The sequence below is a fragment of the Carcharodon carcharias genome, chromosome 16 (genome assembly GCF_017639515.1).
Source record: "Carcharodon carcharias isolate sCarCar2 chromosome 16, sCarCar2.pri, whole genome shotgun sequence".
NCBI classification, from domain to species: domain Eukaryota; kingdom Metazoa; phylum Chordata; class Chondrichthyes; order Lamniformes; family Lamnidae; genus Carcharodon; species Carcharodon carcharias.
This window is the reverse complement of record NC_054482.1, coordinates 108,900,326-108,915,076: the sequence shown is the minus strand read 5'-3', so window position 1 is coordinate 108,915,076 and position 14,751 is coordinate 108,900,326. Positions and strand designations below refer to the sequence as shown.

The window sequence follows — 14,751 nt, the reverse complement described above, 5'->3', positions numbered from 1 at the left end:
CCCTTCCCTTACTGTCCGTAATCAGTGTGTATTTGAAAATGAAGATGTGTATGTTTCCAAACATCTGAATGTGTGGTCAATCTGAATAACTTGTAGCAAGATTTTGTGGATCCAAACAAAGGATTATTTATTCACACATTCACTCCAAAACTCTAATGCTACATCACTCACTCAGAACTCATACACACACACGCACAAACACACACACAAAAGCACACACACACACACAAACGCACGCACACACACACACACAGACACACACAAACACAGACACACACACACACGCACACACACAAAAACTCACACACAAACGCACACACACACACACACACACAAACACACACACACACACGCACACACACAAACACACACACACACAAACGCACACACACAAACACACGCACACACAAACGCACACACACACACACACAAACACACACACAAACTCACACACACACACAAACGCACACACACACAGAAAAAAAAATACAGTTAAACAGAATAGTGCACTTTTACAAGTCGTAAACAAAAGAATAGTTCATAATTCACGTGTTTAGCTTGACTTAGGAAAAGCATACATTGAAGGTACGGAGAAGAAGGCACTTTCACTCCTGAAGAATAGTCTAGGCAGATTCAGTAGCTGGAGTGGCAGATCAGGATTATTGTAGAAATGGATCTTCAGCAGGTCACAATATTAGTTACTTAATTTTGCCCTGGGTGGGCGTGCGGGCCTCATTGGCTCAGTGGTGGGCGGACAGCCGACCCCCGCCGCCGAAACGGGGCCAGCCGCCATTTTGAGTGGGCGGGCCAATTAAGGCCCGTCCAGCAGCCTGGCCAACGGGAAGCGCTATGCACCTCCCTGTTCTGGGGGGGAGGGAATCCCCAGCTGTCAAAGTGCGCACTGCTCCTTGAGGCAAAGTCCTGTCTCAGGGAGTTTACTGACAGGTAAGAAAAGTCAAAAAATAGAGAAATATTAAAATTATTAAAATGTCCCCTTCATGTGACAATGTCACACGAGATGGGAAATGTTAATAAGAAATACATAAAGTTTATTAATTTCTTAAAAAACGGACATGAAACTTCATCCCGCCAGTGGATGAAGTTTCATGAATAATCTGGAGCCCGCTGGAGCTCCTGGCCTGCCCGCCAGCCTTAAGCTTGGACGGGAAGGGTCTTTAACAAGGTTAATTAAACCTGTTAATGGCCTTAATTGGCCATTGGCAGGTCAGCGGGTGGACAGCTGATTTCGCTGTCCGCCTGCCTTCCTGAACATTTAAATGGACCGGGATGACGTCGGGAGTTCCTCCTGACATCATCCTGCGTCATTTTCCCCTCAGCGAGCGGGCCCCACCCCCAAATCACCAAGGGGAAAATCCTGGTGATAGTCTTCTTACCAGGAGGTCAAGTTTCTGTACCAGTGGATTTCAAAAGGTACAGGCTGGAAGACCTAACAATGTTGCTGTCTCCAATTTTAAAGCTTTGTGTTCTTGTGTATACATGTTTCTGCCTTTTCTGCTGCTGTTTCTTGTTATATGATTTACAGACTGATTGGTTTCTCCCTGGTTCTTGGGGTAAAAAAAACATTATCTGAAATCAGTTTCAGTCAGGGGACTGCATGATCAATACTTCTATTGTCCACTCAGAATGATTTGAAATTTGAAGCCATTGCTGCACAGGAAGGCCATTCACACCTTCCTATGATTAACTGGTTTCTATTATCGCCATTGGAAACAGTTTCTATTTATTCTATCTAAACCCTTAATAATTTTTATATACCTCCATCAAATCCCCTCAGGCTTCTTGGCTCTGAGGAGAGCAGACCCAGTTTCTCTGTAATCCCTCATCCCTGGAGCCATTCAAATAACTCTCTTCTGAACCTTCTACTAAGGCGCCACATCCTCTAGAGGCCAAGAATTGAGGACCATAGTCATAGTGGGGTTGAACTGTTTATGTAGGATCAGAAAAACCTGTGGGCTTTTGTACCCTATACCTCTATTTATAAAGCTCAGGTTTCAGTATGATACACCTTAAAACAACAGCATTGTCAGCCAATTACAGACAACTTAGTCATTCATAATATGCAACCAACTCCTATTCTTTGAACCTGGCCCTATGCACTATCCCAACAGCAATATTCAAAAGATTTGAACCCCACAAGCACCACAAACAACAATCCCATGTACAAATGATGATATCTTGACATATTCATTTGGCACATGATTCCTGGTTTCACTTCCAAATTTCAAAATGGCAAAACCTTCCAGTGAATTAGCACCACCTAATTCAACTACAATAATGTGCTACTTCTACCCACACAAATGGGATTTGTTAACAAAAAAATTACATGTTGCATTGAGTGATAAATATTTTCTCATTTTAAATTTCAACCAACCACACTTACAAATGCCCAGCATGGAGCACATAATAGGAGAGCAAAGTGTGGCAGATGCAGGAAATCTGAAATAGGAACAGAAAATGCTGGAAAAACTCAGCAGGGCAGGCAGCATCTGTGGAGAGCGGAACAGAGTTAATGCTTCAGGACCATGATATGCACTAGTTCTGACGAAGGGTCACTGACCTCTGGTTCTCTCTGCACAGATGTCGCCAGATGCGCTGAGCATTTCAAACACTTCCGGTTTCTATTGGAACACAAAGAGCCCCTTTCACCAGCCTTCCAAATAAAAAAAAAATCAGATTTCTTGTGAAGCTCTCATTTGCCTTCAGCAAGAAACCCAGCAGCAGCTGCCCGAGATTTGGTTTGGGACAACATTACAGGTGAACTTCAAAAAAAAGCTAAGGTATGAAGAAAACATAAACAAGTTTCAGAGCAAAAAAACAAATTATATCAAAGCAATAAATTGATCATTTTCAAAAATGAATAATTAATAAAAATGAATATCAAAAAGTGCCAAGCAGCAGAGCTAACTATTATAACCTTTTTTGGCTTTTCAGTTAAGAAGCAAAGCTAGAGAGACACAGACTAGGCCCAAGGCCTGGTCACCATGTGTCGCTCTTTGTGGAATTAGGAAAAGGAAAAGGAATGAAAATACAAAGTATTAAAAATAGTCATTGTCTAATTATTCTCCCCTGTGGGGATATGTTTTGCTTCTATTTAGCTTGTTCCCAAGGTAGCAGTGCTTATACCTGGAGCCCGAGTGCAAGATTGCCAGCTCTAGTCTTAACGATGAGTCGAGCTTTGTTAACCAGCAATCAAACTTTCACCCATTCCGACATCAGCTGAACCCCCTGAGACAGGACGTGCCTTTAGTGCCACCTGTGGTTCTGGCCATCGACTGCAACTGCCTGTGCAAAGGGGTGGTGCTGCTGCTAAAGCCAAAGCTGTGTGTTGAACATGGAATCCCCGGCCACCCAAGACCACAGGCCCCAGGTTTTTGCACCTTGTGCCCTCCCCTCTCCCGGGCCTTCCTATCGTGGACAGATCCATCTGCGACAGGTAGATTGGTGAGAATGAGGGCAAGCATGTTTCTCTTATCACCTGCCGGAGAGCCAGTTTAGCAGATATATCCTTTAGGACTTGGCCAGCTTGGTCAATAATGGTGCTAAAAGTTATTCCTGGTTGATGGATATTCTTGTCCCCATGCACAGTACAGTGAGCGCCCTTGCTACCTTCAATGCTTCTTCCAAGTGGTGTTCAACATGGAGGAGTACCAATTCATCAGCTTTTTTAAAAAATTCATTTATGGGATGTGGGCATTACTAGCTAGGCCAGCATTTATTGCCCATCCCTAATTGCCCTTGAGAAGGTGTTGATGAGCTGTCTGCTTGAACCGCTGCAATCCCTGCAATGTAGGTACGCCCACAGCGCTGTTAGGGAGGGGAGACATTTGGCAGCAATCAGAACATAACAAACATACGAACAAAGAGCAGGAGTAAGCCATTTAGCCCCTCAGGACTACTCCGCCATTTAAAAAGATCATGGCTGATCTGATAGTAACCTGAAATCTGTATCCCACCTACCCCCGATAACCTATCACCCCCTTGCTTACCAAGAACTTATCCACCTCTGCCTTAAAAATATTCAAATACTCTGCTCCCACCGCCTTTTCAGGAAGAGAGTTCCAAAGACTCATGATCCTCTGAGTGAAAAAAATTCTGTTTTAAATGGACGACCTCTTATTTTTAAACAGTGACCCCTCGTTCTGGATTTTTCCACACAAGGAAACAACCTCTCCACATCCGCCTATCAAGATCCTTCAGCATCTTCTATGTTTCAATCATGTCGCTTCTTACTCTTCTAAACTCCAACAGATACAAGCCTAGTCTGTCCATCCTTTCGTCATTGGGCAACCCATCCATTCCAGGTATTAATGTGGTAAACCTTCTCTGAACTGCTTCCAAAGCATTTACATCCATCCTTAAATAAGGTGACCAATACTGTACACAATACTCCAAATGTGGTCTCACCAGTGCCCTGTACAACCGAAGTATAACCTCCCTACTTTTGTAATCAATTCCCCTCGCAATAAACGAAAGCATTCTATTAGCTTTCCTAATTACCTGCCGTAATTGCGTACTAGCCTTTTGTCATTCATGGACTTGGACACCCAGATCCCTCTGCACCTCAGAGCTCTGCAATCACTCACCATTTAAATAATATGCTTCTCATTTATTCTTCCTGCCAAAATGGACAATTTCACATTTTCCCACGTTATACTCCATTTGCCAGATCTTTGCTCACTCACTTGACCTATCTATATCTATTTGTAATCTCCTTATGTCCACTTCACAATTTACTTTCCTACCCATCTTTGTGTCATCAGCAAATTTGACAACCATCCCATCCATCCCTTCATCCAAGTCATTTATGTAAACTGTAAACAGTTGATGCCCCAGCACTGATCCCTGTGGCACACCACCCGTTACATCTTGCCAACCTGGAAAAGACCCTTTATGCCTACTCTCTGCATCCTGTTAGTCAGCCAATCTTCTGTCCATGCCCTAAAACATGAGCTTTTATTTTCCACAATAACCTTTGATGTGGCACTTTATCAAATGCCTTCTGGAAATCTAAGTACTGTACATCCACAGGTTCCCCTATATCCACAGCACATGTTACTTCCTCAGAGAACTCCAATAAGTTGGTTAAGCACGATTTCCCTTTCACAAAACCATGTTGACTCTACCTGATGACCTTGAGCTTATCCAGGTGTCCTGCTATAGCCTCTTTAATAATAGCTTCTAACATTTTCCCTATGACAGATGTTAAGCTAGCCCCCCTGTAGTGTCTGGCTTTCTGTCTCCATCCCGTTTTGAATAAAAGAGTTACCGTTGGTATTTTGCAATCTAATAGAACCTTCCCTGAATCTAAGTTTTGGAAAATTAAAGCCAATGCATCAACCTGCATCAACAGGTTTTCTTGTCCACGTTTGACCTGCTGTCATGAGATCTATTTCAAAGGCTTTAGGACAATGTTGAGGACTCCCAGGGTAACTGCCCCCTGACTGTATTACACAATGCTGTCAGCTGTGGTGGGTTTGAGCTACCAGTGAGACAGGACATACCCAGGGACGGTGATGGTGGTGTCTGGGACATTGGCTGTAAAATACGATTCAGTGAGCGTGACTATGTCATTCTGTTGCTTGACTCGTCTGTGAGACAGCTCTCCCAATTTCGACACCAGTCTCCAGTTCTTAGTGAAGAGGATTTTGCAGAGTTGACAAGGTTGGGTGTGCCAAGGTCAATGCCAGGTGGTCTAACTGATTTCATTCTTATTTGACTGTTCTGTCACCATTCGATACAACTGATTGGATGCCAGCCCATTTCAGAGGGCAGTTAAGAATCAACCACATCTCTGAGGGTCTGAAATCACATGTAGGCCAGGCCAGGTAGGAAAAGCAGATTTCAGCTGCTGAAGGGCTTCGGTGAACCAGTAGGGTTTTTACAACAACCCCTGGTAGCTTCTTGATCATCTATGCTGAGATTATTTTTTATTCCAGATTTTTAATTAATTAAATTGAAATTCCCCCAGCTGCCATGATGGGATTTGAGCTCCTGTCTCCAGGTCATTATTCAGACCTTTGTGTTCCTAGGTCTGTAATATCACCCCTGCACAAGCTCAGCATACTGTACCCATTCAAAGTGTCAACACATAATCCTCAAGGCAAAGTCCCACTGACTAGCTCTCCCTCAGGTGGAACTGTCTACCAGGAAGTGCTATCACCTAGACTGTAAGCACTTGATGTGCTATCACTTAGATTGTAAGCACTTGATGTGCTATCACCTAGACTGTAAGCACTTGATGTGCTATCACCTAGACTGTAAGCACTTGATGTGCTATCACTTAGACTGTAAGCACTTGATGTGCTATTACTTAGACTGTAAGCACTTGATGTGCTATCACTTAGACTGTAAGCACTTGATGTGCTATCACCTAGACTGTAAGCACTTGATGTGCTATCACTTAGACTGTAAGCACTTGATGTGCTATCACTTAGACTGTAAGCACTTGATGTGCTATCACTTAGACTGTAAGCACTTGATGTGCTATCACTTAGACTGTAAGCACTTGATGTGCTATCACTTGGACTGTAAGCACTTGATGTGCTATCACTTAGACTGTAAGCACTTGATGTGCTATCACTTAGACTGTAAGCCCTTGATGTGCTATCACCTAGACTGTAAGCACTTGATGTGCTATCACTTAGACTGTAAGCACTTGATGTGCTATCACTTAGACTGTAAGCACTTGATGTGCTATCACTTAGACTGTAAGCACTTGATGTGCTATCACCTAGACTGTAAGCACTTGATGTGCTATCACTTAGACTGTAAGCACTTGATGTGCTATCATCTAGACTGTAAGCACTTGATGTGCTATCACTTAGACTGTAAGCACTTGATGTGTTATCACCTAGACTGTAAGCACTTGATGTGCTATCACTTAGACTGTAAGCACTTGATGTGCTATCACTTAGACTGTAAGCACTTGATGTGCTATCACTTAGACTGTAAGCACTTGATGTGCTATCACTTAGACTGTAAGCACTTGATGTGCTATCACCTAGACTGTAAGCACTTGATGTGCTATCACCTAGACTGTAAGCACTTGATGTGCTATTACTTAGACTGTAAGCACTTGATGTGCTATCACCTAGACTGTAAGCACTTGATGTGCTATCACTTAGACTGTAAGCACTTGATGTGCTATCACTTAGACTGTAAGCACTTGATGTGCTATCACTTAGACTGTAAGCACTTGATGTGCTATCACTTAGACTGTAAGCACTTGATGTGCTATCACCTAGACTGTAAGCACTTGATGTGCTATCACCTAGACTGTAAGCACTTGATGTGCTGAGGTTTAGAGGCATGAGGGGGGGAGGTGGTGGTGTAGTGGTATTGTCACTGGACTGGTAAACCAGAGACCCCAGGGTAATGCTCTGGGGACCTGAGTTTGAATCCCACCATAGCAGATGGTAGAATTTGAATTCAATAAGGAAAAAAAATCTAGAATTAAAAGTCTGATGACCATGAAACCATTGCCAATTGTCATAAAAACCCACCTGGCCCAGGTCAATCTACCATCCCTACCTGGTCAGGCCTAAATGCAACTCCAGACCTACAGCAATGTGGTTGACTCTCAAATGCCCTCTGAACAGGGGCAGTTAGGGATAGGCAATAAATGCTGGCCCAGCCAGCAAAGCCCACATCCCATGAACAGATTCTTAAAAAACATTAGCTAACACCTAATATAAACAGAAATGCTAGAAACATTTAACAGGCTGCTGAGCATCTGTGGAGAGAGCAATAGTGTTAATGTTTCAAACCATCAGGACATGGTGAACCAGAATTACTTGAACATTTGCTTCCCTATAGTTAATCCTGAGTATGATTCCCCCTCCAGGTCTTTTTATATACCCGACAATTTTCAGCTCTGAAATCTGTGGACGAGCAGATCTCTTTGCTGTGTCATTTTCTTACGCCGCTTAATATCAGATAACAAAACAACTTACAATTACATTTAATATAGTGAAACACCCTGTACTGCTTCACTGGAGCATTACCGGACTAAAAAGTGACACTGAGCCATGGAAGCAAACATTAAGATAGGTGACTAAACACTCAAGCAAACAGGTAAGTTTTAGGCAACGTCTTAAACGAGGAGAGAAAGGCGAAGGGGCAAAACACTTTGTGGAGGAAGTTCCAGAGCTGAAGGTTGAGAACCCTGAAGGCCCAGCCACCAAAGGTGGGACATAAGGGCCTAAATTTAGCCCTTGGCTGGTGGGCGGGCCCCACCGGCTCGGTGGTGGGTAGGCAGCCGAACCCTGCCTCTGAAACTAGGCCCACCGCCATTTTGAGTTGGCGGGCCTAGTATGCTGCCCGACAGGAAGTGCTATGCGCTTCCTGTTCCGGGGGGGGGGGGGGGCGAGGGAATCCCCAGCTGTCAAAGTGCGCACTGCTCCTTGAGGCAAAGTCCTGTCTCAGGGAGTTTAGTGAAGGGTAAGTAAAGTAAAAAAATAGAGACATTTGAAAATTATTAACTTGTCCCCCTCATGTGACAATATCACACGAGATGGGACATGTTGATAACAAACTCATAAAATTTATTAAATTTTTACAAAACAGTAATGAACTTTCATCCCGCCAGCGGATGAAGTTTCATTAATAATCCACAGGCCACTGGGGCTCCTGGCCTGCCTGCCAGCCTTAAGGTTGGCCGGGCAGGGTGTTTAACTATCTTAATGAGCCTGTCAAGGGCCTTAATTGGCCATTGACAGGTCAGTGGGCGGACAGCTGATTTCACTGTCCACCCGCCTTCCTTAAGATTTAAATGGCCTGGGATGACTTCGGGGATTCTTCCCGATGTCATCCCACATCATTTTCCCCACAGCGAGCGCCCCCCCCCCACCCAAATCGCCGAGGGGAAATTCCTGGCCGAGAAGTGGGATGTGCACAAGAGTCCAGATTAGAAGAGTACAGAGATCTCACAGGTGCTGTGGGGCTGGAAGAGGCTACAGACACAGGGAGGGGGTGAGGTCAAGGAGGGATTTGAATATGAGGATCAGAATTTTAAAATGGAGGTTTTGATGGACTGGGAGCCAATTTGGACCAGGGAGAAAATAGATGTGGCTGAACAGAACTTGGTGTGAGTTAGGATACGAGCAGCAGAGTTCTGAATGAGCTCATGCTTATGGAGCCATAAAGAGATTTTTGGTTTTGTCATTGAGGATATTATTTTTTATTTTACTACCAGAAATAATTTTCACAAATGAGTTACTTTGTAATCAGAATAGGCAAGAACACAAATATAGCATGAGCAGTTCAGCATCAAGTTCCCAGACATCAAGCAGAAAGCCAACAGGTATCACCTGAAAAGCAAATGGAGATATGAAAGAGCGGGCGGTGAAGCAGCGCAGAAATCCGCTACGGACCAGAGAGACCAGGCATGGGACTCAGCACGAACGCTATAAACACCATAAACACGATGAGCACAACAGACATGAGCAACCTGAGTCATCAAGATTGTTATCTTCGACTCAGTCAAGTTGTACATGTGTACATTTCAAAATGTGTTCGTAAGGGATACTCCTTGTATTTATTCAAATGGTTACTCGATTTTAGATGAATTTGTTTTCAAGATGAGAAGAATTATAGAGGGCCTTAGGGCATAATTTACTATTTCCTGTAAACTATCTTAGAAAATCTTAGCAAAATTAATAGATACTTCAAGGTTTCAGTAGTGGGACGACCCAAGAGTATGATTAGGTTGAAATAATATCCATAATGCTTCTCAAAGAGCTGGTTGATAGTTTTCTCCTCTTTCCAGCAATGCATCCAAGTAGCCAGGAGAGTAATATCTGACAATTTCTTCAGGGTAACAGCTGTTAATGCCATTAATGTATTCCTGCCTCTCTCTCCCAGAATGAGCATTCTACACACCTGCAGCATGGATCGTCAAGCTCACTGACTCATCATTCAATCACCTCTAGTTCATCATCATCAAAGTCAGAGGAAGAAGATGGTGCACGTCCTTGCAAGGGATCATCAAGGAAATCGAGTGACCTTCAATCCTCCAGCAGATCATCTTCAGTTCAGACAAGCTGCAAGAAAGGAATCACACAGTCATCACATCGCCCCACCAGCACCAAAAAGTGTAAGGATAGAAGCTGTGAGAAAAAACAGCTCAAAAATCCTTACAAGCCCAAAATCAGAAATAGCTCCTTGTCTTCAACCACCTTCTTTAGCCGATCCAGCACCATTTCAACCTCAGCTCAGTCGGATGCAATGTACGGTGGAGATTCTGAGCGGGTATCATCAATCACATCATCTTCAAGTGAATCAAGCTCCAGTCACTCAGATCAGTCAAAACATCAGCACCACAAACACCATGGGCATCGATCTAGCTCTTCATCAAGAGTTAACACTTCCAGTAGTTCCACGTCATGGCACTACACCACAGAGCCATCCACAAAGCATCACACCCCCACCAAAATATGTGAAAATGGTAAATGTATCCATGAATATACCAAATCACGTACAAGCACTGTGCGTATAAATGAGGACTGGAGGACCTGGATCTTTGGCTCAAAATCTGAAGAAAAGGTAAAATCTTTCAGTGCCATTTCACTAGCACTTTCCTTTAACCACAATGCTTTGGTTGAAACAAAGTATTTTTAACAATACTCTTTTTTGTGTATTGTTATAGGAAGGAGCCAATGCAAACATCTTCCAGTTTCGTTTCAAACCATCTCATTTTAACCTGGTATGATATATTTGAGCACCAACAAGTACCTTGGGTCCACAACTGCATGTGTAACATATGTGGTTTAATATGTTGGGATGTTTAATTCATTATGCTGTTTTCCCTGTTTGAAGCTAATAATTGAACAGTTCCCAATTTATTTTCTTAGCTTGCCTGCCTGGTAGCATCCTCACATCTGAATCAGTGGGCTGTTGAATACAAGCCCAATTCTAGGACTTGAGCACATTATCTCAATTGACACTTCAGAGCAGCAGTCAGGCAGTGTTGCGTTGCTGAAATGTTAAAATATTTAAGACATGTTTTAACAAAGACCCATCTATCTGTTCAGATGGATGTAATAGAACACATGATGCTACTAAGAGCTTGTCCACCTTGACCTCTTCAGTTGTCTTTAACATGTTCAACCACATCACCTCCTCGGTGGCCTACCTCCATTCTCCAGCTCAGTGGGACTGCCCTCACTTGATTTCGCCTTTATTGATCCAAACATAGCTATCTTGCACCCTACATCGATATCCAGTCATCTGAAACTCAGTAAATGAGTTTTCCACTGCACTATCGACAAGATAGTGAGAGACTTAGCGGCTGTAATTAGGGATTTCCTGGTAGCTATCTATAAGCTGACATTGCAGTATCCAGGGAGTCAGAGGTGCTATCTTTCAGCTGAGATGTCAAACCATACAGAAATGCTTATTGAGGTGAATGTAAAGATCCCATGACCATTTAAAGCAAGAAGTTCTACCAGCATCCTAACAATATTTATCCCTCAACAGCGCCACCAAGATAGTTTAGCTGGTCATTTATCTCATTTCCTGTTTGTGGGTCCTTCCTGGTCAGAAATCAACTGTTGCATTTGCCTGTATGACACCAATCACAACACTTCTAAAATTATACTTCTCTGACTGGGAACTGAAAATATATGCAAATTGCTCTGTGAAGTTTCTAGATTTTGTTAATGCAGGTGATCTTTAATTCCAGTCACAAAACAAAGACCGATTAAGCTTTGAGTCATCATCTAAATCCAGTTCGAGGTCCAGAATGAGTTCCTCTAGCTCATCTTCATATTCACCTTCATCTTCATCACAGCAGGTACATCACAGCTAAATGAATAAAAAGGTCAACCTTAGATTTTGTGGAGTTCTGGCCAGGGGGAATTTAAGCATTCAACGTAGCACAGGGTTGTACACATCTCTGGTCTCTGCTTAAATGATCTCTGCCAGGTAGCAGCTAGCCTCAATGGCACAGTGCTGAAGAGGAGAGAGAAACCAGGGTGAAGTCTCTCCTCCTGCCCATGTGCAGTCACCCCTGCAGAAAATGTATGTACATGGATGTTGCTTGAGGACAAGATTGAGCTCGGTTGTGTTGCCCATCCAGGTGTACACAGTGAGACCACATGGGAAAGTTGCCAGATGGTTGACAACTCCTATAATAGTGAGCCTTAGGAAATACAGGCACCCTCAGCAAACACTGGGAACAAAATAAGATTTGTCCTGGAATATTTCATTTGGTGAAACTCCATTGCCAATGCAGAACTTTGTTTTAAATGAATCACAGTGCAATGGTACAGATACTCTGGCCCATTCTTATCTCTACTGAGGCTTCAGGCCACCCAGAGGGTAACTTCACAAATGATGGACACCATCTAGTGCTTCAATCAAATGATCGTTCATGACGTGGGAGCCTTGATGAGGCTGTCACCAGGAGGTTCAGCTACAGCGAGCAGTCATATATACCAGCCAAAAACACCAATATCCATTAGCATCAACACCAATTTCAAAGCTGCCAGTTATAGTGCCTTCATCACTCCTTTTATTTTGGGGAGAAGTAGCTGTGATTGCTCACCAATTTGCAACTCATTAAGATGCGCTGACTGCAAGAACAAACACAGAATTGCATAGAAGTTTGCTGTGCAGAAAGACCATTTGGCCCAAAAGGAGTGTACTCTACACCAGCCTCCTCCCATCTTACTGCGCCTAACCCTATCAACACATCATTCTATTCCTTTCCCCCTTGTACACTTACCCAGCTTCCCCTTGAATGTGCCCAGGCTATTCCAACATAAGTGAATTGTAACTCATGAAGGTGCAATCAGAAGCAAATCACACTCCTTTAAAGCTCAGTTACCTTTTGTGTGCTTAAACCTTTCTAGTTCCTTATAAACAATTTGTGCTAAACAACTTCTCTCCAGTAGATAATAAAACCACTGTCATCAACAGTGATCCCCAATATATATTAGAGAACTGTCATAACATAACCCTATGATATCAGCCATTAGGGCAAATCACATTTGAATGAATGTACCTGTGACAAATAGTAAGGATTGTACTAATATACCACACTGCAAGACAATTTAAGACCCCCAAGCCCATTTCTGCACCCGAATCCCAGTATAAGTCCTGTCTGAAGGTGGAACTATGCCAGGAGTGGGCCCATTCCAGTCAAGCATCCCGGGATAGGAAAATGAGTTCTCCATTTCTCTTACAGATACCCTGCAGCTCCTGTATACTGTTGGGCATTCATCAAAGGGGGACACAATAGGCATTTTTAGAGATGCATAGCTCATTGCCCCTTCAGAAAAATATGTTTACAATGCTGTCCCGGCCATCTTCCCACCTTGCAGCCTCTGTAAACTTGAGGTCAACCAAAACTTGGCTGTCCAAGCCCTAACTTGCAACAAGTACCATTCACCATCACCATCAGGGTGGATGTTTCCTCTTGTGGGAGAATCTAAAACCAGGGACACTAGTTAAAAAATAAGGGGTCACCCCTTAAGACAGAGATGAGGAGAATTTTTTTCTCTCAGAAGATCATGAGTCTTTGGAACTCTCTTCCTCAAAAGGCGGTGGAAGCAGAGACTTTGAATATTGTTAAGGGGGAGGTAGATAGATTCTTGATAAACAAGGGGTGATAGATTATCAGGAGCAGGCGGGAAGAGTAGGTGGGAGGTTACAATCAGAACAGCCATGATCTTATTGAATCACTCTTATGCTCACTAGCCTACATTAGCTCTTGGCTCAGCAATGGCTAGATTTAAAAATTCTCAACCTTGTGTTCAAGTCCCTCCCTGGCCTCATCCCTTGCTATCTCTGTAATCTCCTCCAGTCCCACACTTTCTAAGATCTATACGCTCCTTCAATTCTCGTGCATCCCCAATTTTCATGACTTCACCATTGGTGCCTTCAGTTGTCTAGTCCCTAAACTTTAGAATTCCCTTCCTCAGTCCCTCCACCTCTTTACCTTCCTCTCTTCCACTAAGATACTCCTTCAAATTTACCTCTTTGACTAAGCTCTTGGACACCTGTCCTAATATCTCTTTGATGTGAAATAAAAACCGAAAACTCTAGAAATATTCAGCAGATCAGGTAGCGCCTGTGGAGAGAGAAACAGAGTTAACATTTCAAGTTGTGAAATCAGAGCTCTTTATGTGACTCAGCATTAAATTTTGTCTGAAACACCTAGAGACGCAATTTCACACTATTTCACGTGCCCAACGCAAAGCTGAAAACCCAGCCCATTGTGTTAAAGGTGCAATATAACTTTTGTTACAATTTCAATAACATAGCATTGCAATATTTTGCAATAGCATTAACCATTCTGCATTGATATTTCTGAATAACATTCCATGTGCTCCTATTTAATTTTTCTGCCTCCAGTCCTTGTCCCTTGAAGACTCAGTGCCACCAAAATTCGTATTGCTAACCCGAGCAATCTTGACTGATAACAAAGAGAAAGGTTACCTGACAAAGGCATACATGGACAGTTCAATGGAGCAGCGAGCATTACAAGTATTTGTGGATGAACTGCAAGAAGGAGGCAGCTGGAGAGCCTGTATTGCTGCTGAGATGCCCGATGTGCACAGAGCAGTGGTAATGTACAACAGTGAATGCACACAGATCTCGTAAAAGTCTGTATTATATTTCAACAGGGCACCCAGTGACTGGCGGCTAACTAAGTCACAATCCATTTTTATTCTAAAGGACTCCAGGATCTTCAGTGTTAAAACTGTTAAAGGGGTTTTTAACATGTCA

At 43.1% G+C, this 14,751-nt stretch overlaps 1 protein-coding gene across 1 annotated transcript in view; it reads left to right on the top strand.

Annotated features, from left to right (window-relative positions):
- LOC121288980 (vitellogenin-like) overlaps positions 1–14,751 on the top strand; it is a 102,809-nt gene that overhangs the window by 68,557 nt on the left and 19,501 nt on the right. Inside the window, exons 23-29 of the mRNA XM_041207842.1 lie at positions 2,725–2,775; positions 3,208–3,454; positions 6,216–7,298; positions 9,502–9,536; positions 9,883–10,050; positions 11,732–11,822; positions 14,393–14,589. Coding sequence (XP_041063776.1) covers positions 2,725–2,775; positions 3,208–3,454; positions 6,216–7,298; positions 9,502–9,536; positions 9,883–10,050; positions 11,732–11,822; positions 14,393–14,589 — 1,872 coding nt within the window. The remainder of the gene's footprint in view (positions 1–2,724; positions 2,776–3,207; positions 3,455–6,215; positions 7,299–9,501; positions 9,537–9,882; positions 10,051–11,731; positions 11,823–14,392; positions 14,590–14,751) is intronic.